This window comes from Impatiens glandulifera, chromosome 8 (assembly GCF_907164915.1).
Source record: "Impatiens glandulifera chromosome 8, dImpGla2.1, whole genome shotgun sequence".
NCBI lineage: Eukaryota > Viridiplantae > Streptophyta > Magnoliopsida > Ericales > Balsaminaceae > Impatiens > Impatiens glandulifera.
This window is the reverse complement of record NC_061869.1, coordinates 5,888,523-5,907,866: the sequence shown is the minus strand read 5'-3', so window position 1 is coordinate 5,907,866 and position 19,344 is coordinate 5,888,523. Positions and strand designations below refer to the sequence as shown.

At 26.6% G+C, this 19,344-nt stretch overlaps 1 protein-coding gene across 1 annotated transcript; it reads right to left on the bottom strand.

The window, feature by feature from the left end:
- Positions 1–9,660: 9,660 nt before the first annotated feature.
- Positions 9,661–11,623, bottom strand: LOC124912785 (valine N-monooxygenase 1-like). Its single transcript, XM_047453433.1, has 2 exons — positions 10,688–11,623; positions 9,661–10,311 (listed from the first exon to the last, which is right to left on the bottom strand). The coding sequence occupies exons 1-2, from the start codon at positions 11,621–11,623 to the stop codon at positions 9,661–9,663; spliced, it is 1,587 nt and encodes a 528-aa protein (XP_047309389.1).
- Between the last annotated feature and the right edge of the window lie 7,721 nt (positions 11,624–19,344).

The window sequence follows — 19,344 nt, the reverse complement described above, 5'->3', positions numbered from 1 at the left end:
GACTTGAGTAACACAATAATTTGTAAGAAACCTAAGGATTTGTCCATGGAAGAAATGTCAGCTTAAATAACGCAAACATTGATAAGAAAATCTAAAAGTTCGTTCAAGAAGGGAATGTCGGTTTGAGTAACACAAACATTGGTGATAAAAATCTAAGAGTTTATGCCTAAAAGTGTAACCGAATGTTTAAGAATGTATCCTCAAATTTGGTTATTAAATAATCAAAATCATCATAGATATAAAACTTAAATAAATTGGTTAGTTGATTTTTTTATATTTTTATTTTTTTATATAAGTATATAATAATAAGTAATATTAGACTCTAATAGATAATTTATATAATTATTCAAAATCTAACTTATAATATATATATATACACAAAATTATAAAATTATTTCAACAATTATAATTGCTCTAATGATTAAAGTGTTAACATTTCATACTAAACCAGGAGGGTTCAAATACCTTTAAAAGAATTAATTATTATATGTGAGTGTATGAACACAAACATTGATAAAAAAAACCTTTTTTGAAATGTGAAAGATAAATTTTTAGTTATGTAGAATATTTTTATGTATTTTGAATTATTTTATTTTTTATAATTATTAATGAATGAGATAATTTTATAAATTTATTTTTTATTTATTTTCTATTTATTTTTATTTTATAACTACAACCATCCAATGCATGATATCTTTGTTAGTTTAATTAAAATTGTTTGTTACTAGGTGGTTTGAGAGTAATATATTTTTTAATAGAAAAATATTTTTAGAATTAAAAGAGGAGGACGATGAGTGTACAAATGATGTGGATTAAAAAAATCTAAAAAAATCTACGTGTACAACTAACATGTCAAAAACTTAACACTATTATATATTTTTTTGTTTGAATAAATATGAGACAATTTACAAGATCATGAATACACATAATAGATTTTTAGATTGTGGATAAAATTAAGAAATTGCTGCAACTTCATAGATAAATTTAATGTTCTTCCCTTAATTTAATTATAGAAACATTATTTTTGAAAATTAAATTATATAATTATACTGTAATATTATTCAATTTATACCTTCTCTAGGCATTCTATTTACAATATATAAAACTAATTTTATTTCACTATATAAAAATTTTGTTGTTTCAAAATAAATTTAATAGAGTCAAATATGTTACCAAGTTAATCTCAAATACAAAACACTCTCTCGGCTCCACTTTAGTCTAACTTAAAAATTATATTTATGTTTATTTTTGTTAACTCCAATTTTTTAACTAAATTTAATTACTATTATTTGCTAGTTTCTAAGAATGTTAAATAAAAAAAACAATATTTTATTTTATAATAAATATCTTTAGTTTTAGTTTTAGTTTTAGTTTTAGTTTTAGTTTTAGTTTTAGTTTTAGTTTTGTGTAACGTTTATGTAGTAATCATATTAGTTTTTTTTATTGGGGTTGAATTGATGAATTCTTTTTCAACAGAAAGCTTCGAAATCATCTGAGGATCGATTTTGACTATGGAAAGTACAAAATTGAACACTAAATAAGATCAACCCAATCGAAATTAAAAAAAAAAATCAATTTTGAATCACAACTTGAATTATAGATTGTTTGGAAGCTTCACTCTTATGATCGGAGAACACTCTTATGATCCTAAGGAAGCTTTCCAAAGCTTTGGATCGAAGTTTGGAACTCTAGAACAATTTCTTCAAAAAACAATCGTCGGAGCTCCTTTGAAGATCTTCGAATAGGTTGTCATATTGGATTTTGACCGATGGATTGAAAGAAGAAGACCTAGGGAGTATTTATACCCAAGCTAGGTCGGTTTCGAAGTCAAATTTATATTCGATTTCTCTTCTGAAGTTCATCTTCTTCGTTTATGTTTTGTCTTCACAGGCCTAGTTCTAGGGTAGGTTTTGAATTCAATCCCTAGGGAAAATGATGGTGATTAAGAGTCGTGCACATTGGTAAATTTGGATGGATAAGAATGAGAAATGACGAAGATAGAGCTTTTGGAAGGACGTCGGCATCGGGCACAATTCTTCGGCGTTCGCTCTGTCTCAACGGAAAATATGATCAAAACGACGTCGTTTCATTAAAATAAAACATGTCGTTGCGATCCGTTGGCGGTCCGTCAGTCGTTTGGGCTAACGGGGTTGACGTCCTGTTAGTTGATCATGTGTTGGCCTGGGCGCGTGTTGCTCTAGTTACAATCGGCTACACATCGTGTTCCTGAGTGTTGGATGAAAATTCAGCGCTGATCCAATGGATGAAATTCCTGCTGCAATCGACTTAATTAATTTCGACCACACTGGATCATCAGTTTTATTTTTAATAAAAGGGTTATTTGAAATCGAAACTTTAACCCTTTCTTTTATTTATTTTTACCAAATTAATACAAAAAAAAAACATTTTTACAAAAAAATAAAAATTATGTTCATTTATTTTATTTTTGGGTATTTTTGGATATTTATTTAATTATTTTAGGCTATAAATTACAAATAACTTAGGTTTAAAATAATTATAGTTAAATTATTTCACGCCTTTTAAGTTTAATTTGGGTAAAATAAATATAATATTTTAATCAAAGTTATTTTGGTCCTTTTAATTAATTTTCCTTATTAAGTTTTAATTATCACGATAATTAATCATAATTTAATTTTGTCCTCTCCTTTGGATTAAAAAAAAAATCAAAATATTATTTTAAAATTATAAATATTATTATAAATTGGGGTATGTCATATTTCCATACTTACACCAACCGATTCCATAGGCTTTTCAAGATGAATTTTGAGATAGTGTCATAATAATGACGTTATGAATAATACGAATCGGTCAAATACAATAACTAAAAGTACGACAATTCATTTCTAGCCAAATAGTCCAACAGATAAGAGGATGATAATCCAACGATTAAGATCTCCATATATGATGGTTTGATCAAAACCTCCCAACAACTACCATAAGACTCGAGCATCACACCCTGAATTTGAGTTATGCTCCAAATACCCGTCATCCCACGACAATGCATAAGAAGGTGATATGTCATTTCAACTTCCATAAGGCACATCCGACAATAACTAATCATAATACAACATTTCTTCGTACATATGTCGTCCATCAAAATCCAGTCATGAATACACGCAAGCCAAAGAATGAGATCATAGAAGAAAATTTGGACTCCCACAATTTCTCACAATAGTAATCGTATAGAGATAACTCAACATACAAGATATAACAATGCCCCAATGAAAACAATGCATACATTGCTACCGCATAACATTATGTATACATCCTTACTCCCACCATGATCAAACCCTAAAATGAATAGAGTTCTCCATTGTGTTCAAGCTCATTTTATATTTAATGCGACTAGTAAAACCGTTAGTCTAAGAATTGAACTAGCCCTTAACAATGGAATTCATGTAAATAGTGTACACCCAAAAATCAGTATGTATGTACATCGACTTTCTTTTGAATATTTGAGTCGCCACCTAGACGCAGTTATCATTCACGACCGAGAGGATTCAACTTGGCAATGATTTGGTTTGAGTTTCTTTTGATTTTCAGAATTTAGCTAGGGCATCTTCAAATTCGAGGATGATGAATGAGTCTTCTAATGTGTCGCCCCTAGCTGGGTCACAAGATTAGATTTTTATGGGAAAAACTAATGAGATGGTTTGTCGGTCTCTATCGAGGATGACATGATTCTCTACGGAGAATACTAGACACGGATATCATTCACGACCGAGAAGATTCAACTTAGCATTGGTTTGGTTTGAGTTTGAGTTTCTTCCGATTTTTGGAGTTTAGCTAGTGAACGTCTTAAAATTCGAGAATGATGGTTGGGCCTTATAATGTGTCAAATTTCCACGTCTAGCGGTACTAGTTTGTCTCTGTTAAGTGGTTTTTGTGCTAACTTGATGTTGGTAGATTAATTGTTTAATTGGGGTGAACGAAGTGAACGTATGTCGTGTGAGTGGTGGATTGATCCTTGCCTAGAGCAACGAAGTTTATTTGCTCCTTTCCTATTCAAACATTTGGCATTGGTTGGATTCTTGTGGTGGTTACCTCAGTGATGGAAGTGATTATGTTGACTAGATGCATATTTTCTCTTGGGTAGTTTTGCTACACGGGATGGACCTTAATGTGGTTACTTTGACCCATTTGTTTTTTTGTATCTTCGATAATAATCGATGGTTCACTAATGTGCTACTTGTTGTCTTGGATGTGGAATATTGTATGTGTATTAGGTGTCCAACATCTATCAACTTAAACAACATTAGTCTTTTTTATGTACGACATTTTGATTTGTTTTCACCCATTCATATACTTTATTTGGAAGATGCAAGTCAAGTGTTTGGAAATGAATGCTACTTGGTTGATCCTGCCAGTAGTCATATACTTGTCTCAAAGATTAAGTCATACATGTGTAAATATGAACTAATTCAGACTATAAAACTGCGAATGGCTCATTAAATCAGTTATAGTTTGTTTAATGGTAGCTGCTACTCGGATAACCGTAGTAATTCTAGAGCTAATACGTGTAACACATAAAATACCAATATGGAAAGATTGAAGGACACTATTTTAACAAATGGTCCATAATTAACTGGTCCATAGCTCTACACCTTTTTTTCATTCAGTGCAACATACAACCTCTCATTCAAGCGTGCACTAGTAAAAAAGTAACATTTAAGGGCGGTTTTTACCGCCGTTATTGCATAATTTACCGTTGTTAAAAGACAATTACAGCGGTAAAATTACCGTAGTCAACCGCCGTTAATAGTTCCGCCGTTAAAGAGATTTTGACAATTAAGGGCGGTAAATTTACCGCAGATACTAGCCTTTAACTGCGGTTTATAAAACTGCAGTTAATAGTCTTTAACTGCGGTTTATAAGACTGCAGTTAATAGTCTCTAATTGCGGTTTCTAAAACCGTAGTAAATTGTTTACTTATAAAGGCGGTATTTTCACTGCAAGTAATAGTTTCTAACTGCGGTTTAAAACCCGTAGTTAATAGTGGCTATAAAGGCAATACAAAACCGTAGTTAATATTTAGTTGGCTATATATAAATGTGATATTTTTACAGTAAGTAATAATCTTTTAACTTCGGTTTAAAACCACAATTAATAGTTTAGTTGACTATATATAAAAACAATATTTTTATTACAATATTTTAATAGTCAATTGGCAACAATAAAAATCATTCAAAATAATATTATATAAAATAATATTATATAATTAACACTCCATTTTTATATTATAATATTATCTAAAAATACAATTATATCCAAATATAATTACATCAAAATATAATTATATAGTATTTAAAGTCATACAAAATAAACATTATTATATCAATAAAAATGATCAAATTCCAAAATTTGAAACAACTTCTCTTCTTTTTATTCCTTCCTTCTCCCGTACCTATAAAAGATTCAAATACAAATTTATCAATTAGTAACAAATTACACTTTTTTACTAAGTAAAATATTTCCTATATTAAATAAATTGATATAAATTACATATGATAAATTAATTGGAAGAGAGAATTCATACTAACATGTTAATGCGGCTTTGCAAATTTCCTCAAAGAAATTTTATTGTTCCATCTATTTGTCATTGTCTTAAATTGGACGTACTTGTTCTAAAGAGATCACTATCACTTAAATAAAATCATGGAAAAAAATGAGGAAATGAATTTAGAACATTCATTAGTTTTTTCAAATTTATATCAATGACACTCACATTTTGATAACATAAAATTCATAAATAAAGTTAATTATATTCAATGACCAAATTTCTTTCATATTTCTATTAATACACTATAACACAACTTAATAAATGCATCTTTACAAACTTACAAATAATCATTATCTACAAGAGGGAGGACAATGAAACAAAAGTACTATACTTACAAATCAGAAATCTTCTTCAAAAAGATGGAAGATGATGAAATAAAAGTACTATACTTACAAATCAGAAATCTTCTTCAAATGTACAGGGAGGTGAAGCTATGCAAAAATCTTCTTCAAATGTATCTAGTTAGGTGAATAATTAGAAAGATAATAGAGTATGTAGATAATGCGCAAAAAGAGAATAGAGAATTTAGATAGTGAGTAGGTTGAAGCTCCACAAAAAGAGGAAGGTGAAACCGTGGAGAAGAAAATGGAGGACTGGGTGAAGTGGAATAAATAACCCTTAATTCCTTAATATTTTTATTATTTTATATAATTAAAAATTACATAATATTAAATACAATAATTTTCAATTATATTTATAAATTTACATATTATATAATTCAAGGATATTATATACATTTCATATTTTAATTAAATTCTTATATTTTTTTTTATTCATATTTAAAAATTACAAATTTTATTTTATTTTATAAAGTACAAATATTATAAAAAATAAACACTAATATTAATTAAAAAACTGATATATAATAATAAATTTTATATACAATAATATTTTAAAAAAAATATTTATATTCTCGTACTAAAAGGTTTATATTTTTCCGTTATTTTATTATTACTTATGATTACCATATTATTAACAATCCTAAATATTTATCTAAACATAAATTAAAAATAAAATAAAATAAATACTTTCACACACTTTCTTAATTAGTTTTTATTTTTTTTATTTTCATTAATTAAAAACCAAAAATATTTTTATTGCATTTTATAATTTATAAATTAAAATATAAAAAATATTATTAATAATTAAACAAATTACAATTTCAAATACCTTTGAGTTTAAACTAAATTCAAAAACAAATATAACAAAAATGCTAAATAAATAATTGATGACAATTTATCTCCATTAATCAATAAGAAAATATTCATTGAAATGATCAAATCTTCATTAAAATATTTTAGGAATGTAAATTAGATAAAAATGACTAGTCTTCCATATTTTTAGAATTTATTTGATAAAGAGTTTATCATAATATATATATCAAATTATAAAAGTTTACACAAAAATGATAAAGAGTTTATCTTAATATATATATATACATATAATTTTATATAATTTTATAAAAGAAATTTAGATATAAATTTTGAACAAAATGATAGAGAGTTTATCTTCAATTAAAATATATGAATATTATATATATATATATATATATATATATATATATATATATTATTTTAAATTTAGATATATTATTTGTAAATATGATTAAATTATTTAATGTAAAATTAATTTTAAATAAAAAAAATTAAAAATATTTATGTAATTGTGATGAACGGTACAAATTACCTAGTTTTTACTACGTTTATTATCTATATAAATATAAAGTTATAAATTAGACTTTTGTTATTAATTAAAATTTAATTATATGAATTAATTTGAGATGAATTAGTCTATTATTTAATTTATTATTTAATTAGTGATTAAATATTAATAAGATTTAATATTATTTTTATTATTATTTATAGACTAAATATATATAAAATTATGAAACTAAATTTTTTTATCGATATAATAGTTTAATATTTAAATTTATAATAATATATAATTATTGAATCAATCACTATATATATTTTATAATAATAAATATATTAGTAATTATAACAAATTTCATTATGGTTTAAAGTCTTAATAATGTTAATTAATATATATATATATATTTATTATATTATTTCAAGAATTTAATTAAAATATAAGTTAAAAAAATAATACAACAAAATGCTAAGTAAATAATTGATAACAATTTATCTCCATTAATCAATAAAAAAAATAATCTTGACAATATCAAATCTCCATTAAACATATTTTAAGAATCTAAATGAGATAAAAATGACTAAATAGTGAATAATAAATTATATAAAGGTTTATACAATAAATAGTTTATCTTAATATATATTTATATATTATTTTATAAAAGACATAATTTAAATATAAATTTTGATTAAAATGATAAAATGTTTATCTTCAATTAAAATAAATATAATATATATATATATATATTATATTATATGAAATTTAGATATAATATTTGTAAATGTGATTAATTATTTACATTAACTAATCTTAAATAAAAAAATATTTAAAATCCTTATATAATTGTGATTCACATAACAAATTACTTTGTATAAGACATTTGTTATATAAATACAAACTTATAAACTAGATTTTTTTAATTATTTTGAATTTTATTTTATAAAATAATTAGTGGTGAATTAGTCTATTAAATTATTGAAAGAAAAAAATATTAATAAAATTTAATATTAGTTTTAGTATTATTTATAAACTAAATGTATATAAAATTATGAAACTAAATTTAATTTAAATTAACCGATATAATAAGTTAATATTTTAATTTATAATAATATTTAATTATTAACTCAGTCACTTCTTTAAACTTATATTTTAATTAATTTTCTAAGATAATGCATACAAATAATCTTATTTAGCTTTTTTAAATTAAATTAATATTTATTTTTTAACTTACTTTTATAAAAAAAAAAAAAATTATATATATGAGAGAAGATTGGAGAGGAACTTAGGGAAGAGAAAATAAATAAATTATTTAATTGGTTGAAAAAATTAAATAAGTTTCTCTTTTTTCTTTTCTTCATGCTCTTTCATTTTTTTTAACTTCAAATCATTGTTACCCTATTTCATTTTTTTCAACTTCAAATCATTCTCTTTTTCATCGTCCTATATATATATATCTACATTGTTTAAAAGTTTTAATATTTGTTAATATATATATATATATATATATATATATTACATTATTTTATGAATATAATTAGAATATAAGTTTAAAAAATAATACAACAAAAATTTAAATAAATATTTGATAATAATTTATCTCCATTAATTAATAAAAAAATAGTCTTGACAATATCAAATCTTCATTAAACATATTTTAATAATGTAAATAAAAAAAACTAGTTTACTATATTTTAAAATTTATTTGACTTAAAAAATATAATTTAAAAAATATAATAGTGCATACCAAATATAAAGGTTAAAAAATAATAAATATTTTATCTTAATATATATATATATATATTATTTTATAAAAGTAATTAGTGATAAATTAGTCTATTATTTAATTAGTCATTAATTATGAGAGAGAAAAATATTAATAAAATTTAATATTATTTTTAAAATTATTTATAAACTAAATCAAGTGCGTACGATATAAAACTATATATAAATATGAAGTCTCAATATAATATCTTATTATTTCGTCTTTTTTCATTATTAATTCATGTATGTTTATTGAACTAACATTTGATAAAATAATATTTTACAAGTATATATATTTTAATTAACTTATCTAATATTCTCTTTTAAAACTTATCTCAATCAATTTTTAAAATAATTAAAATTAAAATTTATTAATAATTTTTTTTATGATTTATAATAATATAAGACTTTTAAATGTGGATTTATATATCGCAGTTAAACGTAGAACTTTTAATTGAGGTACAAAAAAAAAAAAAACCACAGTTAGAGATAAGACTTTAACTACGGTATAAAAAACCGCAGTTAAAGATAAGACTTTTAACTACGGTTTTATATACCACAGTTAAATATAAGACTTTTAAAGGCGGTTTTGTATACCGTAGTGAAATGTAAGACTTTTGAAGGCGGTTTTATATAGCACAGTTAAAAATAAGGTATTAACTACGGTTTTAAATACCGCCGTAAAATTTCGCCGTTAAAAACACATTTTTTACTAGTGGTGGCTTTCCAAAAGCATGTAGAGGTTTCAAGAGACCCAAGTCATCGTTAGCCTCTACAAGCTCAATGGAAGTAGTGTTTGGTGGCGGGCTCCATGAAAAACCTTGAAGAAGTCGAGCTAGAAGCATAATTGAAAGGGTAGATCCTAGGTTTATTGCAGGACAACCACGTCGACCTATACCAAATGACAAAAGGTGGAGATTTGGATCAGTCAATGTCACACGAGAGCTGTCATATTTAAGGTGACGCTCAGGCTTGAATCGAAGTGGTTCATCCCATATCCTAGAGTTACGCCCCAGTCCTGGGCGACTCAAAAGAACGTGGCTTCCCTTAGGTATGAAGTAACCAGACACCATAGTGTCAGAAATTGACACGTGTGGGACATTGAATGGGGTAACTGGATGGAGACGAAAAGCTTCTTTGACACATGCTTTAATGTAATTGAGGTTATGCAGGTCAGATTCTTGGACAAGTCTGTCCTTTCCGATTACATGGTCTAGTTCTTGAACGGCTTTTACTAGTGTTTCTGGTTGGTTTATCATCTCACCGAGAGCCCATTCAGTAGCATTTGATGGATTGTCAACAGTTGCTAGCATTATTTCCTGTAGACATGTATAAAAAAATTATTTTATGATGCATCAATACGAAAACATCATTGATTGTCATGTCATTCAAATAGAGAATTGTTACATTTTATTTTTAACCTTAGTTGCTTATTTTTTTTAGAACGTTGGGTTCCGCTCCTCCTTCGGAGTGAGACTAATCCCCACGAGTTAAGCACATAATCCGCAAATCTACTCAACAAATTTAATCAGACGAGTGGAACTTCGTGCTGGAATTCAGGATCTGAGAGAGGTTGTTAACCTTAGTTGTTTCTTTGTCTTATAATCTATGAATAAGTATATCATCAATAATTTTCCCAAAAAAAAAAGTATATCATCAATAAAACAATAAGGAAAGACAATAAAGTTTTATTACCAAAATTTGGGCTTTGATCTCCTTTGATGTCAATAGAACGTTTCCATTGCCATTCTTTAGAGTGATAAGTAAATCAAGAAGATCATGTTTCTCTTTTCTTGTCCCATTTTTCCATTGTTCTATTCTCGTATCTATTAGCGGGTCTTGATATTTTCTCACATTCTCAATACCTTGTCGTGTTCTTTTCTCATTCCCGTCGAGATCCATTCTACGTCGAAGAAACGGAAAATAGTCAGAAATGCAGAAGTTGTTCAAACACTTGAGTATAGTGAAAATCCCAGCGACATGCTCCTCTTCTTCAGGTCCTGGTCCCCCATTTATAGTTCCTTTCCCAAAAACCCTCTTACTAAAAATCATATTTCTCATCATATTTCCACAAAAGTGTTGTGCTGCCACTCTGACATTGACTACACCACCATTATTCTTGATAACATGGTAGACATAATGAACAAGATGGTCAGCTTCCTCAGCTCTTTTGTTGTGCATCCATTGTAGGGTTGTCGGAGAAAGAATGGTAGAGACCATTACACGTCGCATCTTTTTCCATTGGTCACCATAAGTAGAAAAGGCCGTCGTGAAAAAACCGCCGCTCCCTAGCTCTGATGATAGGAACGAAGGACGTGATGCGAAGTTTTCGTCTTGTTTCCTCATAAACATGCATGCAATCTCTGGGGAGGTAACCACTATCACATGCACACTCCCTAGGCGGATGCAAAAGATCTCGTAGCCCATTTTCGACATGGTGTCGTGCACCCATCGAAAAAACGGTCTATTTCTCATCATTATAAAAATATTGCCAATAATTGGCCATGGTTTAGGGCCAGGTGGTAAACATGCTTTAGGAGGTAACTTTGGAGTACTTGTTCTTTTCTTGAAAAGGAGAATGGTTAATGTAAATGCCAGAAATAAAATGGTAGCATGAAGGACGATTGTCATTGCTTAAAAAAAGAAAGTTTCTATGTGGAGATAGAAAACATGCATATGTGAAGGATGGAAGGAGCATTATTTATAGATACAACTAGTGAGGAAAAGGTTTACAATTTAAGAGTAATTTTTTTACCTCTAAATTGGTATTCTTTAATATTGGGGTTTAAAGAACTTGTTACAAAAATTAACTTCTCAAATTATATATTTTGATTATTATTTTTCAAACAAACTTAGTTGACTTTTCAAACCATAGTTTTAAAATACATAGGGAGGTTTAACTGTCCAACCATTTTAAGTTTTGGTTTTAATGCGATTACCTTTTGAACAAGTCAAAATCCGGTCCAATCGGACGATTCAACAGAAAATCCGAACCCAAAATTTTCGGTTCAAAAGGTTAGTCATTCTTCTAATGTAATTTTAAGTTATTCAAGACGACAGGGTTTTCCTAATCCCTGTCCTCGGTCAATATTTTTCCAAATTATTCTCTGCATTATCTTCCACCAAATTATTCAATGATTTCTCTAATCCAACATCATTCATTATTATGATGATTATAATCGATCAAGAAAAGGTTAATATGTTGTCTTATCTTTCTTATCTTCAATCTCGTTTCGCGTAATTGTTCGTAATCTTGTTTCGTTGGCTCTTTATTCGGTGTTAAGATAGTAAATCAATCCCTTAAAATCGTTGTTTTATGATTATTTAACATCTTTCGGTGACAATTGAAAAAAATATGATCGCCATCTTCTCATTTGGATCTAGATTGGTGACTTTGTTTAGAGGTGCTTTTTTCTAAGTATACTTTTGGATGATTGATGTGGTATTTCTTTCTTTTTTTTAATTTCTGGTTAGTTAAATGAAGATTTATGAGTTATAACCAACCAGACAAAGTGAACATGAAGTTTTATGTGCGTCTGTATTATGATATATAGCAATTAGAACAGAAATTAAACAAACATCAAATCAGAATAATACCTAAATGGTATAGAAGAATAATAAAAACATTCCATGTGGCTTATTGTCAGTATATTTGAAATTTGATATGACTGTTGTTTTGATGGTATAAATTATTATGAATATTTTGTGTGATGTTAATTTAATTCGAAAAATATTGAGTTTAATTAGAATGTATTTATTGATTTTTGCATATATAGATATAAGTGATTATATATACAATTTACGTATAAATATATTTAAATTTGAGAAACAATAATAAAAACATAAGTAAAAATGTTAATTAACGAACAAACATATTATAAATAGCGTTGTGGCGTAATGAGTTTGGAGATTCTCTAGAAAATCAATGAGATCATTAAATTTTTACCGGTTTTTCAGAAGAGACATCTATTATCGTCATAAGAATAGTGTTGTGGCGTAAATATATCGTTCAACAAAAAATAATGAGTAATATAATAAATATTCACTTAATCATTTTATAAATACTTACTTAATAATTTTTATGATGAGTAGTCAAATAACAATAAGAAAAAAATAATAAAATTAAGTTTAAATAATAGATTATGTTAGTTTAGAAAAAAAAAATAAACAAAATAAACTAGTTTGAAAAGAATCCAATTATATTGGGAAACCACATTTTTCTTGGACAATTAAAGCTTATTCTTAATAAGATAAACTACATGTTTCATTACGATGGCATCATTAAAACATTCATAAATCTAACAATTAGAAGAAAAATAACATTATGGTACTAATTATGTTCAAAATAATGATATAAAACATAACCTAGTTTCAATAGTGTATATAGTGGAAGGCCAAACAGAAATAAAGAAAAATGAAGTTTGATGAAGCATTGAAATCTTCAAAATCCAAATGGGGACCATCATATCATCATTAGTGTTTGGTAAAGCTCGGACTGAACTCCCCACAACTTGTTTCCTGATCATCTTTAGCCATAGAACTTGTCATGATGAAATATTTTCGAGTCTAAAACTGAAAGATTGCATGGTCCACATGTATGAGTACAACAATAGAAAATATTGCCAATTCCATCAATCCCATGTGTAACTTCTTCGGCCATAGATTAAATAAAGAACCCAAATGCCCCTTTAAGTCCACATCTTTTCTTTCTAACGGCTTAAACTCAAACTCAAAGCGCATTCAGATGGAATCGAACCCGTGACATTTTGATCTCTTAAGTCGACTTTACCACTAGACTACCTTGGTGGGTAACACTTTCAACAAACTTAATTAACGTACTATAATGACGTACTCAAATGTTAATTAGGAATGAATAGTATTTTTTGCTATCTTATTGAGAATTTTCGAGCTCGTTAACGCTAAATTTTATGTTATGTTTGCATTATTGTTCTCAAATAATTAATCTCGTTGTATTTTAAGTTTATTGGGTGAGAAAGTGAACACTCGTATTTTTGTATTGTTTTTGTTATTATGTTTAAACGACGTTCATTTATGTCATATTTCATGTAGATTTGAAAAACAAAAAATACAATCGCAATCAAGAAACAATACAAGGGACAAATTAAAAAAAATAGAAACAAACTTAAAATTGTAAAAAAAAAAATTAATAGAAAAAAGTTCCTAAAACTTTATGTATATACCATTCAACTTTAATTTAATAACTCCATTATACTTTTATACCAAATATAAAAAATTCACTTTTATATAATTTTTTATACTATATATTCTACTCTCAAAATATCAGTAAATTCTCCCTCGAAATTGATTAAATGTAACTACGACTTGATTAATCTGAATGGTTTATCAATATGTCTAATCATCATAACGTGTATTTTTTTTTTTTTTTATGGAGAGTGAAGTTGGTTGAGTTATGAAATATACACTTATAATAAACTCTATATTGTTAATTAAAGTTTATTGGGTTTTGTTAGGATCTAGATCGCCGCTAGAGAACCGGGGGTTGGACCGGTTAGCGGTTCTCACTCAAAGGGTGGTGGTTAATCCTGTTAGAGATTAACACCGGGGTTTCAATACTACACAACCTGTCACAAACCCTTGAACTAAGTTCAAGCGCGGAAGAGGTTTGCTTTCAGGTTGAAGCGGCACGCTTGTATGATAGGCAGAGTCGGTATTGTTTAAGGGAGGTTTGAAGTTTGATGGGTCAGCTTTGGTGACCTGGAAGTTCGGCTTGGATAGGGTTAAGTCGGTTATAATGGTATAGATCGGTCAAGTAATGAAACCGGCAGACAGTAAATAACAGGACAAATTTTATGGATGTTCGGAGATAAAACTCCTACGTCACCCCTTCTTCTCGAAACCGCGAGAAGGATATTCACTAAGGAATACAAGTACAAACCGATCGAGACTTATTTCCTGCTCGATAACACTCTTACAATTTACACCGAAATTGTAAAACACACTTTAACTTTTAACACTTAGGCTTTCTAAAGCAACACAATCTTATCACTTGTAGTGAATGCTCTTAATGCTTGTTGTCTCAAATGTATGTCTCTTGTATGTCTCACAGTGTGCCTTAATATCTCACAATGTCCCACGATGTCCCGCATTTACTCTTCTACAACTGTCTCCTTTTATAGGTGAAATATGCCAACGGTCATATTTCACTGCCTTGAATCTGATTGGCTGATCAGAGATACAGTGATTCAGTGTTTCAGAGGTTCAGACCTGCGGTCGTTTCCTCAGACCTGATGGTCAACCTCAGACCTGGTATTCTGTCTCAGACCTGGTGGTCTGTTCTTCCGGTGTGTAAGACAAACCTGCCGGGTTTGTCTTTTACTTGATGTAGGCACTGTCTGTTGGACAGTTGTCTGTACTTGGAAGATTTCCTTTCTGTCTTATCCCGAAGTGGAAAGATCCGGTAGTACTGTCTTCTGCAGCCTACAGTCTTTCCTCAGACTTGCATGAATATGGAAGTGTTCAGTCTGTTCCTTTGGTATCGTTCTCAACAGATACCCGAATTGTCTTCTTGTACTGGTCGGTCATTTGACTTAGCCGAATGACTTTTGGTATGAGTAATGTAACTGGACTTCTTCCGGTTATTCCTCTGCCTTGTGGATGATCGGCTGTTTGATGATTCCGGTTTTAGGCTTTGGCCGATCCTTTCTTTATGCGGTCACATTCCGAATACTCTTGATCGGTTTAGTAGCTTGACCGGTTAGTTTTCTTTAGTCGGTTCTTTTGTTCATCCGGTCCGGTTCCTTGTTCCTGCATGGAAAGTTTATTTAAGTTAGGTTTATTTGAACCGGTCTGATTTTATCTAACAGGTTTGTATTTGGTTTTGGGCTTGAGCTTGATCAAGAGTTATTTATGTTTATTACCGGAATGTTTACCTTATAAATATGTGATTATTAAGGGTTTACAAAAATAAGACATAATTCTAGAGAGATAAAGTGTGAGGCAAAAACTTTGTATTCTTTCTTCTTCATTGAAATTTTATGGCGACTGAAGTGAACGTAGCTCAATTTGAGTGAACCACTATAAATCTGTGTCTTCTTGTGTTCTTCTTTCTTACGTTTTTACAGATTATTTCAAGTAGGTCAGATTTGGGAGATACAAATCCAAACAAAGTCGATTTGTAGGAAGATCAAATTTGGAAGGATACCTTGCCCCTGATTTGGCCAGTCACTTGTTGCATTGTTATTATTAGATTCTCTTGTTTGGATATATATATATATATATATTTGTTTACCTTAATTAAATAATGTTGTCTTCCATTTAATTAACTTTTATCTCAAAATAGTTTACATGTATCAATATATGAACAGTTTTTCTTTCTAAACACTATTAACCAACCAATAAAAAATTAGTTTTAATAAATGTTTATCTAAATGCGGAACTGATCGATAGCAACTATTAGTAAGGACTAGCGACAGATCTATATATATCTAATAACGCTTAATTTGAAATGTTGAGGGTGTACTTCACGCTCTCTCCAAAATAATTCTCATATCACAAGTATTTTTTCATATTTCTCTCTCTTCATTTATGAATTGTTTTTTTTTCCTCGCTGTAAATATATTAATTAATTTTAATTTGTATATATATATTAATGTTATAATTATTATTAAAATATATTAAAATTTAATATTTTACATATACACATTAAACCAAATACTTATATATATTAATTGAGTTTAGCATTAAATACTAATTATAAAACATTAAAACCTACAATAAAATCAAGAATTTTAAATATATATTATATTAATTATAAAATGTAACTTTCAGTTATTCCATTATATTAATTATAAAATAGAAAAAAAAGTTATCATGTTTAACATTAAATACTAACTACAAAATATTAAAACCTACAATAAAATTAATAATTTCAATTATATATTATATTAATTATAAAATTTAACTTTCGGTTATCATATTATATTAATTATAATATAAAACTTAACTTGCAATAAAATTAAGAATTTCAAATATATATTATATTAATTATAAAATGTAACTTTCCGTTAACCCATTATATTAATTATAAAATAGAAAAAAAAATGTAGTTATCATGTTTAGCATTAAATACTAATTATAAAACATTAAAACCTACAATAAAATTAAGAATTTCAATTATATATTATATTAATTAAAAATTTTAACTTTCAGTTATTATATTATATTAATTATAATATAAAACTTAACTTTCAGTTATCTTATTATAGTAATTATAAAATTTAACACAAAAACAATAATTATGAAAAACATAAAATTAAATCAATATAATAAATCAACCCAACTTTTCATCTTCTTTTCCATCTAAATATTTGTTTTCCTATAAATAATTTTACATCAATAAGGTTCAATTTAAGAGAGAAGAGTGATATTCTGCCTATTCAGTCTCCTTTTACGGCTTTCACTGTTTTGCTTTTTTTTCTCAGGAATTTTATCATTTTAGGCAACTACAACAACATTCTATCTTTTGAATTCCATCTTGGTTAAAGTGAGTAATAATTAAATTATATTAACATCAATTTCTCTATCAACATCATTATTTCATTCAATAATTAAATTAGTAATATGTTATGTTTCACCAATCTATTGTTCATTGTTTTTTTCCAGAAATTTGATCATTTCAGGCCGCTGCAACAACGTCCTATCTTTTGAATTCCATCTTGGTTAAAGTGAGTAATAATTAAATTATATTAACATCAATTTCTCTATCAACATCATTATTTCATTCAATAATTAAATTGGTAATATATTATGAATCTATTGTTTATTGTTTTTTTTCTTCAGGAATTTGATTATTTCAGGGGCTGCAACAACGTCCTATCTTTTGATTAAATTTTATGACTAATTAATAAAATAAAAAATTTAAATACATATAATCTCTTTATTCTTAGCATAATATTTTTTTCTATTCTCCAATTTTTTTTAAATATTATTATTACTTATTATAATCTTTAATTAATTTATTTATTATTCATATTATTTTATAATATTTGTCATATTTAATATATTTATATTATATTAATAATATTTTTATTATTATTCAATTTAAATATTTTTAAAATTACTTTAGTTGAAGTTATCCAATATAATATTCATCATTCTTTTGAGTCAAAGTAGGAGTAATGACTATATTTTATGATTTAATAAAATAAAAATAATTTTTTAGGTTAAATATATTTAATTTTTTTAAATACATATAGTTTTATTAATTGAAAAAAAAATGATCTCTATCTTTTGAGTATAAGATTTTTATTCTATTCCAAACAATTTCACATGATAAAGTTTAATGTATTTAATAATATTTATTTTTAATCACAAAAGAAATAAATAATTTTTTTTGAAATATTATTATAACATTCAATTAATTATTTATTATTTCCCATTATTTTTCAATATTTATCTTTATTCTCATTTTTAATATATTCATATTATATTAATAATTTATTATTATTATTATTAACATATGATATATAAATATTTTTTTTTTTTAAATAAATGTGTTGTTATGTCCATAACATCTAATTTTTAAATATTTGGTCATTTTTTCACATATATTTTTCATTAATTATAACAATCCAATTATTCACTTAAATATTCTTAATGTTTTTATATAAAAAATATTTTGCATAATATATTAAATTTTCATAAAAATAAATAACTATTTTTTACAGAAGAAGATGGTGAATCTATTAAAAACTAATACACGATATTTATTTTTAATCATAAAAGAATTTTTTTAAATATATTATATTTATTATTTCTCATTATTTTATAATATTTGTCTTTATTCTCATATTTAATATATTATATTATTTAATTTTTTATTATTATTCAATCTATATTTACATATAAATATTTTAAAAGTTTTTTTATTTTAAATTTTTTTTATTTTAAATTTTATTTTTATGTTTATATTTTATACTAACTATTATAATGTCAATTCATATCAAAATATCAGAAAATGGACACATGTCTCCATTGGATTGGAATTCTAGATTTGACTACGGATGGCAACTACAAACATTTAGTTGCAAGAGTTATGTACATGTGGGATGCAATAAATACTAAAAAAAAATAATGAATTGCTAAGTGTTGATTTCTTATTAATAGACAAGGAGGTAAGTGTGTTTAATATTTTGTTATATATTAATGTATGTTAGTGCAAACTAACATGTAATTTATAGGGTGCGGTTATTCACGTCAGCATCGATCGTCAATTTGTTCCAAGACATCGAAACTTATTAAAGGAGGGTAACATGTACATATTTCAAAATTTTCGAGTTGTCAAGTCAAACGCTCAGTAAAAACCAGTTCCA